Here is a 15,984-nt window from a genome sequence, read left to right on the forward strand (position 1 = left end):
TTATAATACAGGTAAAAACATTCCTGTGTAAGTCTTTGGGTCTGTGTTTTCATTTCTCTTGGGTAACCCAGAAATTTAATTTCTACATTTTAATGAAAATAAGTATTTAACTCTTTTGGAAATTGTCAAACTATGTTCCAAAGTGGCATTACCTTTTTTTATTCCTACCAGTAATATATGAGGTGTTAGTTCTCTGTATCACTGCCAACTCTTGGTGTTATTAGTTCTTATTATATCTATTTTAGTGAGTATGTAGTGATGTCATATAGTGATTTTAATTTGCAGTTCTGTGATGACTAATGATGCTGGTAAGCACTGTTTCATGTACTTATCTATTTATCCATCTTTGGTGATTTAATTTTGGTGTTTATTTCAGATTTTTGCTGATATTTTTAATTGATTTGTTAGTCTTGTTGCATTATAAGAACTCTATGAGTAAACAAGTTTTATTGGTAGGGCAGTAGCAGAGATTGAACCCAGTCCTCAGAGTACTTAAATTTATTTTTAAATTCTGAGACAAGTCTTAGATGCCCAGGCGGGGCTCCAAATCACAATACTCTTGTCTTAACTTTCTAGCAGAGGGAAGCAGCTCATATGATGATCAGACAGCAGAGAGAGGGAGAGAGAGAAAAAAAGAGAGGGAGAGTGAAAGAGAAGAAAGAGAGAGAGACTTCATGGCCAGATACAAAATACATACTCCATGCCATGCTCCCAATGACCCACCTCCCCCAGCCACAACCTATCTGCCTTCAGTCACTACTTGATTAATCCCATCAGGAGAATGATTCACTAATTGAGTTAAGGCTCTCATAACCCAATCATTTATCCTCTGAACTTTCTTGCATTGTTTCTCATGTGAGCATTTGGGGGAAATTCGCATCCAAACCATTGATTTTAGGTAATTCTTCAGGCGTAAATAGTTAAAGCTCTAAATTTCTCTCTTTAGTACAGCTTAAGATGCACCCCACAAATTTTGTTAATTCTATGGTTTTGTTTTCATTCATTTTTTAATTTCCCTTTTGATTTTCTCTTATGCTGTTTACTTTTCAAACATCTGGTGATTTTCCTATATCTTTGTGCTCTTTATTTCCAATTTAATTTCTGGTTGGAGAAGATATTTTATATGATTTTAGTAATTTAGTGATTGATATGGTTGGATTTACATTTGCTTTTTGTTGTTGACTTGGCAATTATTTTGATAATATTATTTTGATGTCTCTTGTCTGTTTCATGTTTTCTCCTTTACTACATTCTATCGTGTAAATCACTATTGTTTTAGTATACCATTTTAATTCCCTTTTTGAGTCTTTAGTTTTATTCGATTTACCTTTTTAATAGCTACTCTACTGCTTTTCTCTTCACCTTTATCACAATCACAATTTCTGTAAAATACTATATTGAAATCTTGGCTGTAATATTTTGTTGTGCTATTTAATATTATCTCATGTATGTATCTATTTCAACTGTATATACTGTAAACCCAGCAATACAGTTATAATCATTGCTTTAAATTGTCATATATTTTTAAAAATATTAATTAAATAAAAGTTTAAACATATTCAACAAAGGTGTGTTTGTTCCTACATTAGATACGTGCACTATTGAAAAACAGTTGGCTCTCCATATTCATAGGTTCTGCATCTACAATTTAACACACCTCAGACAGAAGATAGGGAAAAAACTTTGTATTAAACCTGACTTTATCATTATTCCCTAAACAATACAGGATAACAGCTACTTACTTGGCATTTACGTTGTATTAGGTAATTATAAGTAATCTAGAAATGACTTAAATATATGAGAGGATGTATGTAGATTACATGTATATAATGTGCCATTTTAAATATAAGTGACTTGAGCATCCATAGATTTTGGTATTCAAGGGGGAAACTGGAACCAATTCCCCACCAATACCAAGGAATGATTGAAATATATAATTTATTGTAGAATTATATTGGTCATACAGTCACATACATACATAAATAATGTCTGTTTCATTCTCTCTTTCTTATCCCCATCCCCTGCCTTCCTCTCCTTTCACTTCCCTCTAATAATCTAAGGTAATGCTATTCTTCTAAGAACACAATCTACTTTTTTTAGCTTGGCCCAGTTCCTTTCTAACTTTAATACACATATATCACTTGGTGATGACATTAAAAATGCAAATTATAATCTTTAAAGTGATAAAATATTAATATTTTATAATATAATATTTAATATAATATAGTACTTAAAGGGAGCTGGGGATGTGGCTCAAGCGGTAGCGCGCTCACCTGGCACGAGCATGGCACTGGGTTCGATCCTCAGCACCACATACAAATAAAATTTAAAAATAAATAAAATAACATAAAAGTATGCGTCAACTACAACTAAAAAATATTTTTTAAAAATACAGAAAACATCCAATTATTGTTAAGACAGAGTAATGGGGATTACCTTTACCCACCCAATTGAAACAACTATAAGACAATTCCATGATGGGGAGCCCAGGCAGAACCTAGAGGTTTTCCTAAATTGAATGGATCAACATGTAAGTCTGGGGATGCCAAGGCAATTAAGAGTTTGCAGAGCAGAATACCAGAGAGGACAAAGCTGCAGAGAGAGGGTGCTGAATATCTGCTGAGCCTTTATAAGTATTCGGACAGTACTGACCAGTAAAATCTTAGGCAACTATTTGAGACCAGACAAAAACCAACCCAAAGAAGCAAAGATAAAAATGATCAAATCTCACTCAGAACTGGGAGTAATTTGGATTTCTACCAACCACCTTGGAAAACTTTATGATTCACAAGACACTGGGTGGAATAGCAAGAAGAGTACTGAGTAGTGAGAAACATATGCCCACCATTAGGCTAAATGCTGCTCTGATCCTGCCTAAAATAATCATAAAAGTAAGCCTCAATAGGAAGACATTTTCCCAAGTAATTTATAACACAGAACATATATCTCAAGTATGTACAGGAATGAAACATAAGACCAACGACCAAATTAGTAAATAAGGATGTTAAACATTACATAACTATATTCTACATGCTCAAGAAAATAACATGTTAAGTAGAAACCTAGAAAACACTGAAAGACCTAAGTCAAACTTTAAAGATGAAAAATGCAGTGTCTACGATGAAAAACATAGGAGAAGGGCAGATTTGATACTGCAGAAGAGTTATGAATAAACTTGAAGCCGTGGCAATAGAAACTACCAAAATGAATCAAAATAAACACCAAAAAATAATAGCAAGTAAAATATCAGTGGATTCTGGAACAACTTAAAGTGGCCAACTATGATTGAAATCCTCAAAAGACTAGAGTGATGGGAAAATATTTTAAAATTTCCCAAATTTGATGAAAACCATAACAAACCCACAAATCTAAGAGGCCAACAAACTCAAGCACGAGAAACAGAAAAATATCATGTAAAGTCACAACATGGTCAAGCGATTAAAAACTAAAAATAGCCAAACACCCAATCAAAGCAGTACGTAAAGAAGCAGGAATATACTTTTACATAATGAAAGAAAAAGTCTAATATATCAAAACAGATCAGAAAATAACACAGACAAAAGTGGTAATAACCAGAACATTTAAAAAGTTTTCTAACTGTATTGCATATTTTCAAAAAACTAAAGGAATGTTAAGATACATGGGATATATTAAAAATACAGGTTTGAGTCATAATCCTGAAAGATACAAACCTGAACACTGTAATTCTTAATGCTGAAATCTCCCAAAATCAAAATGCCCCAAACTCAAAATCTCAAAAAGGTAAAAGAAAAAATTTCAAATTCTTTAGAAGATGTTTATGTACATTTGTAAGGAAATCTAAGAAATATATAAAACACAGAACAACACTTAATAGGCCACTTTACATAATATAGCAGGCTATATTAACATATTATTTTTGTGAGCAAAAACACTCAGATATATTGATAGATGCATGGGTATAACAATTATGAGCAGATGAACCATAATAGGTCAAAAAGTAAAATGTATATCACTATGGTTAGTAATTGTGTGTACTCAGCTTTTAAATTTCAATCATTTGAAATAATGTAATAAACAACCCATCTTTTTAAGGAGACCTATCAAAAATTGATAGGTTGCCACTCCATAGGCAGCTTGCCCAAAGAATCAAGATCTCAAGAAACTTTAACTTTCACAAAGGCAGATGTACAAAAAGATGTCTCTTTTATTTACTGATAAAGTTTCAATGTTTTTCTGTTCAGGGACAGTGCTTAAATACGAATCAATGTTGTAGTAATGCACTTTCAAATAATTAAATTTTCAAAAAACGCAAAACATAAATTAGAGTTCTCTTTATTTAATTTATTCTCCAATATTAGAAGTGAAGCAAAGATGAAACATAGAGCATAACTTTTTTTTTTTTTTAAATGCTGGAAAATAGTGGAAAAAAAGGCTGAAGTATATATAATTCAATGGCAGAGCACTTGCCCAGTATGATCATTTGCCTGGGTCTAATGGCAAGAAACACAAAAAAGTGAAAAAAAATGCTAAGAAAAAGAAAAAAAATTTCAACATATAAAAAACTGCCTATAGGGACAGATTTTGGGCAACTGTACCAGTGTAGTCTTAAGAGTTGGCCAACTTTCATGACTGTTAATTTTATTTCCAAGCATCATGCGGCTATCACAGCTACTTTTCCTCTTTTAGGCACATCTCTTCTTAAAGAATATGTTCATATTCGTTCTCTATAAAGCAGATCTTCCTCACCCACTTGAGATTCACATACTCATCTCCACTAGAAACACCCTCATTTTAAAAACATACAGAATTGTGCTAACAACAGAAAACACACTAATTCCTTCCAAGAATTCATCCTTCTACAACTTTCATGTAGACATTTTTTCCCCATTGGAAACTGTGGTTTTCAGGATTTTGTCAAATTTTCAACTTTTGGGATTTTTATTTTTTGGGACTGATCTTCAGGACTTTAGGGATTTATATCTTCCAGGATTTCAATACTCCTGAAAGACTATGACATTCAGGATTGTACTTTATGGTATTATGATAAGGAACAAAAAATAAATAAGTTGGACTTCTAGCAAAGAAAACCACAATATCTGAAATTTTAAAATAAGGCATCTAAATGAGATTAATGGCAGATTTAACAATTCAGAGGATAATGAATTTGAGATGCTATATTAGAAATGACCCCAAAATAAAACATTAAAAAAAAAATGAACATAGAATCAGTAAGTTGAGATAACTGTCATAAAGTAAGTAGAGTCCTAGAAGGACAACCATGGGAACACTGTAAAAAACAAACCCGAAATCCATGAAAACTACACTAGGGTGTATCATAAGCAAAAATGTTTAAAACCAGTGATAAACATAAAATATTTAAAGCAGACCCAGAAAAAAAAAAAGACATATACAGAGAAACAAAGGATCTCAGAGAATTTTTTTGGTCACAAACTGTGCAAGTCAAAAAGGTGATCTTAAAAATATTAGTATTCTAACTAAGGAAAAATATCTTTTCAAAAATGAGAAAGACTATTTTAGATGTATACAAGTTAACATAATTTCTCATTAGTAGACTTACACTAATATTTAAAGAACTTAAATATTAAATATTTAAAGAATTTCTTCATGCAGAAGGAAAATGACACCACACAGAACTTGGATCAAACATAATTTATCAAGATTTTAAAAACATTTTACAAATATATCAAATAAAACATAAAAAAGATTGTGGGAGACAGCTAAAACAATGTTAGATGAAGTTTACCTCATTAAATTATGCATATGTTAGGAAAAAGATATCTCAAATTAATTACCTCAACTTTTTATCCTAAAGAAACTATTAAAATAGAGTAACTAAAGCCCAAAATTAATGAAAGGAAGAATAAGATCAGAGAGAAAGTCAATAAAAAGGAAAACAGAATAGAGGAAAATCAATGAAATCAAAAGCTGAAATTTTAGATTAATATGAATCAACAGACTTCTAGTCAGATCAACCAAAGAAAAAAATAGAAGTAAACATCACCCTGTTACTAACACCAGAAAAAGACATTATAATAAAACTAAAAAGCAATACTCTTCAGGAACAGATACAAAAATTAACAAAAACTAAACTAACCAAATCCAACAACATGGTAATAAAGACCATCATGACCAAATGCTGCTTTTCTTAGAATTATTCATCATTTGAAAGCCAATCAACATATTTCGTCACAATAGCAGGACAAAAATCAAAACAAAAACATATCTTTTCAATACATGACCCCAAAAAACATCAGACAAAATCTAGTACAGAAATATTTTTATATGCATACATGTGTGCACACACATATACATACACAAATTCTGCAAACTAGGAACAACAGAAGGGATCTTCCCCAAACTGACTGGGGTATCTATGAAAAACCTATGGTAATGTTCTTTTTAATATGAAAAATGGAATGTATTTTCCCTACTACTTGGAACAAGGCAAGGATGCCTTCTCTTATCCCTTTCTAGTGATTTCAGGATTTTATTTAAAAAGAAAGTTACTTACTCAGCACATACAGTTTTCCCTGCTGATGTATGTGCAGATACTAAAACAGACTGATTGTTATCAACACACTGAATGGCTTCTCTTTGGAAAGCATCAAGAATAAACGGGTACTCCTACAAAAACAAAACATTAATATCTGCATGAAAAAACCTAGGTATCATCAAGAGAAAGACTGCCGCCAAAAGCATTCTGGGAGCATTTCTTTATGATTTTATTTAGGAAATATACCACCTACAAGAAAACATTAGGAAGAGTAAAAACACTTTTTTTCCCAAATGGCATAAATTACTCTTCCATTTAATCTTTTAATTATTACATTATATTTAAATAATAATAAAACAATTATTAGTATTTACAAGAAACATGCTGTGTGATAGGCACTGTGCACATTTTCCATATATCATAATTAATCTTTACAACCCCTAAAACAGGTATGTATTATTTCAGAGAAAGGTTCTCTAAGGCTCTGAAAAATGTAGTCTTTTACTTCAGTTTATTCAGCAAAAGCAGAATAAAATAACTATGAGGCTTTAAGAATTCCAAGCTTACTCCTACATACTTCCTTTTTTTATTTCAGAAAATTACCTGGAAAAAACTACCTCAAAAATCTGTTAATCAGGGGTTGGGGTTGTGGCTCAGAGGAAAAGCGCTCGCCTAGCATGCGTGAGGCACTGGATTCATTCCTCAACATCACATAAAAACTAAATTAAGGGTATTGTGTCCACCTACAACTAACGATTAAATGTTTAAAAAAAAAATTTGTTAATCATTTAAGGTCTATCAGGACTTCAAAATTCATCTAATAAAATCAGTCTGTTTTTCCAGAACCTCTAAAACTACAGCACCACTTACAAATGTGCATTTTTTTCTAAAGAAAGGTTGACAACTTTCATTAGATTCTTTAACAAGGTTAACAATCACTATTCCAATGTTGTAAAATCTATCGCATAATTCTTAGTTTACAGCATGATTATATATTAATATAGTTCCCACTATATTCTTTAGCTGTCATCTTTCTGATACACACACACACCCACACACACACACACGGAAGTAAAAAAAAATTTTTTAAAGATTTCTAAGGAAAAAGTCTCTCAAACTTTATAAACTGTGTTATCCAAAGTCCATACCTTTGCTGCTTTTCCGACTCGAGGTTTAAGTGGTAAATAATCCTCATCTGCAGGAAGTGCAACCTGATGTCAAAATTAAAAAAAAAAAAAAAAAAACTTACTGATATTCAGCACTTCAAAAATCAACGATGGTTTGAAAAAAATCAGAGTGATCAACTAGAATGTTTCCAATAGTCTTAGACATAAAATTAACTACCCTGCCTAACAAAGCAAAAAAGGTCAAACTACAACATTTAAAATACCTCTACTAATTTTGGTCTAACAGTAATGTAACTGAAACTTGTAAGGTTATCTCCCTGAAGAAACTGTATTTATTAAGAAACTGTATTTATTATTTACATTTTCCATTCCTAATATATTGATACCTCTGATTGCTTGGAACAGGAAATTAATTTCCTTCCAGTAAAGATTAAGATCTGGAGTTCATAATGTACCCAAACTCTCAAGACTTAAAAAGATTAATATCACCAATGTTTACACATTCCTAACCATACACTAGGAAAGTAAACAATTAGTGTAAAAAGCCACAGGTTAAAGTAAGGTACACACAGAAATTAGGAATCATTTCTAAATGTCAAAACTTCCATTAACAAATATTGAATAAGATTAGTTCTTATTTATTCTATAGATAACGTGAGTAGAGTTTCAGTAAGGAATGACTAAAGATCGAAAAATTAAGAAAATATGAAACTTAATGAATAATACCAAGTATGAATGATGTGTCAGAAGAAATGTGATGTTCAAAATGAAATCTATAAAGTAAAACCAGAAGTCAGAATTTGGTAGTTTATACAGCACAATTTATAAAAATTAACCTAAGAGATATTTTAAACAACTCACAAGCAAACAAACATGAGGGATATGAAGTGTTCTCATCAGTTTTTCCTTTAAGATTATATATTTCTCTTTATTATGATTCCAAGACCAAGTTACTAACTTTGATTCCTTGATAGTTTAACAGTGTGAAAACTTCTGGGCTGGGGTTGTAGCTCAGTGGTAGAGCCCTTGTCTAGCACTGTGTGAGGCACTGGGTTCAATTCTCAGCACCACATGTAAATAAATAAAATAAAGGTTCATCGACAACTAGGAAAAAAAAAGAAACGAGATTCTTTGGTATAGCCTCCCATCCCCACCACATCTTGTCTGTATGATGAATCTGAGTCTATCCTAGAGTACCCAACCTTTGCTACTATAACAAAATCAATTTTCTAGAGCTGAGTATGAAAGTTAGGCCTCAAATCATGGTGTGATCCCCACCAAGGTATGCTCAAACTGGTAAGCCGTATCTGGCTAAGTAAACTGACTTCTACCACATCTCTCCTGGTACTTTCTAAGATATGAATAATGAATATCAACAGTAAGCAATTAAGAATTTAACATTCCTGAGATTTAGCACCAAAAACAAAATTATGTTTTTACTTCTATAAGAATCAGAGTTGTGTTTTTATTCTCTAAAAACAATCTGAATAATAACAAAATAACAAAGGCAGAAAAAGAAGCACATAGAGACTAAGGAGTCAGAAAAGTGGAACACTAGTAGAATGATCAAGAATTAAATACTTAGTAATTAGTCACTAGTGATTTTTACCAAAGCAGTTTCAAAGAAATAGGGAAAAATCTAATTGTAGTGGATTGAAAGATAAATGAAAGGTTAAGAAATCTAACAGGGTTTCCTGAAGCAGAGAACTCAATAGCAATTCTAAGAAGGGACTGTATCTCTTTTATCTCTTCATACTCAGTATGCAGTAAAATGTACCTGGCACTCAAAAGATATTGTTGAATGAATAACTATAACCAGGGAGAAAAACAATACAGTACATATAGTGGATGAAAAATAATTCTCAACAAAAGAGAAGTTTTTGAATGTTCAGATGCTGATAGGAAATGGCAAATACAGAAAAGGAAACTCCACAAACAAGGGAAAACAAAACTGAGAAAGTCTCTTTGAAGACAGGATAAGATATAGTCAAGATCACTGGCAGAACAATCATAGTTAGCCTGAAGTGGTAATGTATTTTTCTTTTGGTAGATAATGACAGAGACAGACAGGCTTGGTGATAAGAGGTTATAATACTTTCCAACTCAAGCCTCTACATAAAGTAACTGATAAAGTTACCTGCTCAGAAAGTAAGAGGGGATGATAGAATGGCAGAATTAAAGATAATCACAGAGCACAGGGAAACTTTTGAGCTCTTCAATGCAGGAGATATAGACATATAGACATTTTTTCCTTTCCTCTTCCCTGACTTTCATAAGCCCAGATAGAATAGAGTCTAAAATTAAGAGTGAAATGAATGATCAAATTGGCATTACATCTGAAAAACTAAATATTATCTAAGGGATAGATATTTAAGAACCTAACGTTCTAGTAAAACAGCTATTTTAACAAATAAAGTTCTAACTCCATATAAAAACCATTTTTTATTAATTTGGAATTTCTCTGCTCATTCAATAGATACTTTAAGATTCTCCAGGGGGCTAGGATTATGGCTAGAGGTATAACGCATGCCTAGCATGTGTGAAGCACTGAATTTGTTTCTCAGCATCGCGTATAAATAAATAAAAATATATATTTAAGAAAAATATTCTCTAATTACCAGTAATAACTTGCTATATTTGAAATAAAAAGAAATAGTGTCAAAGTCCTGACTTAGAAATATAAATCCTCCCTTCTAAATGGATACTAAAAGCCATCAAAGATCACCATCTTGTGGCAGAACAGAGAAACTGCAATTTATCAGTCATTGGAGCAAGACATGAAATATCAAGTGACCTGCAAAAATATCACCATTAGTTGACTTTAGGAGTATAAGAATAAACAGATACTAAACATCTACTCTGTGCTGAGTACTCCACTGAATTTTCTTATATGATATTTACTAACACTCCAGAAGGTAAAACCAATCATTCCAATTTTACAAATTCAAAAGACAATGTTCAAAGAGGTTAAAAAATTTACTTAAGACTGTAGCTAGAAAAAATGTTGGGCTAGCGTCTGAACCAAGACTTTATTACAAAGCTCCCACGTTCTTTCTCTTGACTATGAATTGCCACAAAAACCATTTATTGTTTCCAAGGCCTTCAGGGTTAAATTACTTGCTGATCATCAGACCACAGAGTATAAAGAAAAATCCCACTTAGGTTACTAATGCAGTACATGTCTTTTGTGCTTACCTCATGTGTACATCCTTCAACAGTTTCAACTGATTGTACCTTAACTCTGGGCATCAGGTCTGCCAAACTTAAAGAAAAAAAATTGTTAAAATGACAAAAATTGTTTTTCTATAAATAAGCCCCCTATCTGTATTGTTAAAGAAAATGATACTACCCAATTATCAATATTTCATATTGGAAAAAGTTGTACTACTAATACTCTGAAAATCTGTCACATTACTCAAATGCATACTGAGAATTCAACATGTTCCAGGAATTTATTATAAACACAGAACAAATAGACCACCAAGAAGATTATATTGAAAGAATTATGTCAGTTTAGTTCCAATGACTATTTTGAACAGAAAATACCTCTTCAAAGTACTGTCATTCCTTCAAAACATGAAGCTGGTTATAAAAATCATTACATAACACAAAAGATAAAGTAGTCTAATTTAGATGTTGCTATAATTTACAGAAATGTTCCTTCTCATCAAAATGTTGCATCATGTTTATTGATGACATGACTCGAAAAATTCAAGAAAACTATATATATTTCTGTGCTAGAGTCAATAATCATACTTATCCATGTATCTGGATAGAACCCAATAATTACAATTTTATTTTATTTTTTTTAGTTGTAGTTGGACACAATATCTTTATTTTATTTATTTATTTTTATGTGGTGCTGAGAATTGAAGCCAGGACATTGCACATGCTGGGTGAGCGCTCTACCACTGAGCCACAACCCCAGCCCAGTAACGAAGATTTTTAAACTACCAATATTACACACTAATTTTGGGTAATATTATGCACTGGCTTGGGTAAATGGTACATATTAAATATTTAAGTGAAACATCTACCATCATTTGTAGCAGATAATTTTACTAGTTCACTGGTCAAAAAAAAATCTCAGAAAGAATAAGCTCTTCATGGTAGTGCCTAACTAGAATATAATACATAAAGAAAAAAAATTGCAAAGATCATCACCACAACTGAAATCAGGTCAACCAAAAACACTGGTATCATTGTAGAAAGTTACAGCTTTCAAAATCTGAGAAATTCAAACACCAAGGAATATTCAGCCATATATACCCATGGGTCTTGTTCACTGACAAGAGTCTTAGGATTCATAACCACTGTACTGCTACATGCGACAATAAATATCTAATTTCTTCTAATGGTCCTTCCCACTTATTCCTTCCACTGGGTCAGTTTTATTCTTCTCTCCTATTTTACTCTTCAGTGATCACCTTGAGACATAAATAAACATAACTTATCCTTTAAAAAAAAAAATCAAGTTTCAAGATTCTTCTCCCAAAATTGGCTCTAAAGTATCAAAATATGAATCATTTCTATATTGTCTTCCAATTCTCCAAACTTACATAAATGTGCTATATTTACATGTTTGCATAGTATATAAAGAATATCATGTTCATTTTCTTAACTCAGCAAAAAGTATATTATAAAATATAATATATTTGGCCAACATATATGGGCATGCGTGAGGCCCTGGGTTCGATCCTCAGCACCACATAAAAATAAATAAATAAAGATACTGTATCCATCTACAACTAAAATAATATTTTAAAAAAACCCAATATATAAACAATTTTAAAAACTTCATACCAAATTAAGAGTTACTAACATTTACTATTGTGGAAATATTACCTTAAGTCTTCAGTTACTGACTCTTCTATCCTGGGCTTCTTTCCAAAAATGGTTTCATCCGTGCCTTCAAAATCCACATCTCTCTTATTTTTTCCACTATTAGTTGACTCTGATTGCAATTTGGCATCAAAACGTTTCCTGAATGGAAATATATCAGTTCTTACTTTAAGGGGAATACTAAAAACTACTGCTCCATGTATTGTATACACTGTTAAGAAGAAAAACATCATTACTTAAACAGATGAATGGTGCAAATCAAAGCTCAGAATACTCTATAACTAGTAAAATTGAACACTATTCCTTTTTTATTTCATATTTTCTTAGGTTTATTTTAAAGTACTTTTAAACTCAGAGTAAAAGAAATGGTCACATAAGTTTTTTAAAAAAATTTATCAAACAATAAATTTGACCAAAAAGAATTATAACCAATCAGACTGTAACTACAACTACTGTAACTACTGTAATCTACAAAAAAACTAGCCTGTAATCTGGGCTGGGGTTATAGCTCAGTGGTAGAGCGCTTGCCTAGCATGTGTGAGGCACTAGATTCAATTCTCAACATATAAATAAATTAAAGTCCACTGACAACTAAAAAAAATTTTGGAAAAAAAAAATCAGCCTGTAATCTTTCAAAGACTGCAAGCTCATGAAAGTCAAACAATTGGTCCAGGCTACACGAAACTAAAAAGACATGACTACCAAATTATGTACTCCAACATAGAATCCCTTTCTTATAAAGGACATTAAAGTAATTGTCAAAATCTGAATAAATCTGTAGATTATAATACTATGTCAATGTTAATTTCCTAATTCTGATCACTGCAATCTGTACTGTGGTTATATAAAAGAATGCTCTTATTTTCAGATAACAAACACTGAAGTACCAAGAATTTAGAGGTAAATAAGCAACATGTCTGCATCTTAATCTAAATAGTTCCTTATTCTAAATAGTTCAAAGAAAAGTATAAACATACAAACATATATATATATATATACATACATATACACACACACACACACACACATATATACATATTTACATATATGTGTGGGAAGAAAGAAAATGTGGTAAAAATATTAATATTTGGGATATTTAGGTGAAATGTATAACGATTTTAATACCATTCTTACAGCTTTTCTGTAAAGTCTAGAATTATATAAAAAAATAAGACATTCTGCCAGCCTCAAAAACTTAGTGAGGCCCTAAGCAACTCAGAGAGATCCTGTCTCTAAATAAAATATAAAAAGAAGGGCTGAGGATGTGGCTCAGTGGCTAAGCTCCCCAAGTTCAATCCCTGGTACCAAAAACAAACAAAAGACGTTTTTAAAAGTACTTACACTATCTGAATGACATTTAGATATATCTGTAATAAAAATTGAGCACTGATTGTTTAGTACAACCAATTGTTGTTATCATGCCTGGAGAATAACACATGCCAAAGAGAAACACCTACTTTTTGACTAGGCTTAAAACAGAATGGTGGCCAGTCACGGCAGTACATGCTTATAATTCCAGCACTCAAGAAAGTTTTATTTGGAGAACTATACAAAAGCAAGTTAAAATTAATTCCTAATGTGTTAAGTTTGGCTATATGTCATAATAGAATGCATGTATTATTTTTGTTCATTTGTAAATACCTACAATACTTGTAAAGGAATTGTTTTAGAATACCTGGACAACCTGTTCAACACCATAAAAGGCACTGGACTAAAATGGTGAGATACACATGCAAAATGTAAAACCAGGGCTGGGCATGTAGCTCATTAAAATATTTTTAAATGTCAAAAAAGGGGAAAAATACATGTAATTTAGATTAGAGAAACAATATCCATAATATAAAAGGGCTTCTACAATTAAGAAGAAAAAGACTAACTATCCATTTTCTAAAATACGAAAAAAAAATGACCAACTCACAAAAAAGAAAATCAAGTAGCTTCTGAACATAAGAAGTGATGCTTTGCTTTATTCATATTAAGAAAATTATAAATTAACAGTAATTGAAATATAATTTCTCATATATTGGATAAACAAAAATCCAAGTTCAACATACTCTATTTAGGAAGGCTGATACACATTCAAGGGAAAATGAAGGTCATCTCCAGAGTGAGACGCAGCTTTGACTTGGGCTGGATGTACAATATTTATAGAAGAGTTGTATCAGGGGCCTGACTCGGAGGTGGATCCAGGGTGGAGCTGAACAATTTTGTACCAATGTCCCCTGCACTTGTCTACTTCCCTCATTTTACAAGGGCAGGGGTCAGCAGCTTGTTGCTAGAAATTTATACCTATGCTTTCTACATCTCAATGGCCTGTGGGTGTTTCCTTTAAGATTCAGTATTTCTCTCCCTCTATCCTAAATCCCTATCTCAATCCCAGTCTGGGGCAGAAAATGTTTAGGCAATTCAGACAATCTTTTGCAGAAAGCACCCTTTAATCCCAGCAATTTGGGAAGCTGAGGCAGGAGGTTCACAAGTTCAAAGCCAGCCTCAGCAACTTAGTGAAGGCCTAAGCAACTAAGCAAAACCCTGTATAAAAATAAAAAGGGTTATCTAAGAATATAATGTGGCTCAGTGGTTAAGTGCCCTTGGTATCCCCCCCTCAAAAAAAAAAAGAAAAAGAAAAAGCACAAGTAATTAAAACTGATGGAGTTTTTGATGTAAGAACCAACATGCAGGGTTCTCACTGATCTGTGATTGGACATCTATGTATCAGAAATAATAATAAAAACAACTTGAATGAATGTCCATAATAGATAAACGATATGTCCACAGAACAGATTAAATAATATTCAATTCAAGTAAAATTCTAGAAAATGCAAGCTGTTCTATAGGAACAGATCTGTGTGGTTGCCTGCAGGAAAGGGTATGCATTTCAATGGAAAATCAAGAAACTTCAGGAGGTAATGGAAATATTTCAATCTTGATTGTGGTAATGGTTTAGTGTACTTCAAGTATATAAGGAAGGGAGGAAGGCAGGTAGAAGGAAGAAAGGCAGGCAGGTGGGCAACCACACAAAAGAAAGGATGTTCTCAAGGAATTCATTTCTCTAAAAACTGAAAAGAATCAAGCATTAATTCTGCCTTTTCTTTACAAACTATGATTCAAGATAAAGAGCTAATATGGGAATTTTTTTAAGAGACATTACAGGTAACTCAAGCAAAAAGAAATGATAAAAATAGAAAAATCTCTACTTTGCAACTACTAATGAAAGAATGGGTTTAGGCAACCATTAGCAGATGCTAAAGCAATTATGTGAAAGGCTGATGAGGGATCTTGGTTAACATTATAACCTACTGATTAATCTTGGAATGGAACAGATAATCTGCATCTTATGATGTAGGGCAACAGAAATACATCATGCCACTATAAATTATTCTTATCTAAAACAAAAGAACCTGAATCTAATCAAGTCTCCAGATTACCACTGCCAAATGAATTTGCATATATATAATGTAAGCTACGCATAAATTCAAAATTTTGTAATCACTTTAACAGATTTAAAACAACAGGTAATAT

The 15,984-nt window shown here is 32.0% G+C and overlaps 1 protein-coding gene across 2 annotated transcripts in view; it reads right to left on the reverse strand.

The window, feature by feature from the left end:
• Positions 1–15,984, reverse strand: part of Mtrex (Mtr4 exosome RNA helicase) — a 100,041-nt gene that overhangs the window by 80,392 nt on the left and 3,665 nt on the right. Inside the window, exons 2-5 of one of the 2 annotated variants that reach the window (XM_015497298.2) lie at positions 12,469–12,606; positions 10,819–10,885; positions 7,645–7,707; positions 6,515–6,627 (exon numbers count right to left, since the gene is read on the reverse strand). In XM_015497298.2, coding sequence (XP_015352784.1) covers positions 6,515–6,627; positions 7,645–7,707; positions 10,819–10,885; positions 12,469–12,606 — 381 coding nt within the window. Of the gene's footprint in view, positions 1–6,514; positions 6,628–7,644; positions 7,708–10,818; positions 10,886–12,468; positions 12,607–15,984 lie in introns of those variants that run through there. The other variant, XM_048800036.1, reaches the window with a different exon arrangement.

This window comes from Marmota marmota, unplaced genomic scaffold (assembly GCF_001458135.2).
Source record: "Marmota marmota marmota unplaced genomic scaffold, marMar, whole genome shotgun sequence".
NCBI lineage: Eukaryota > Metazoa > Chordata > Mammalia > Rodentia > Sciuridae > Marmota > Marmota marmota.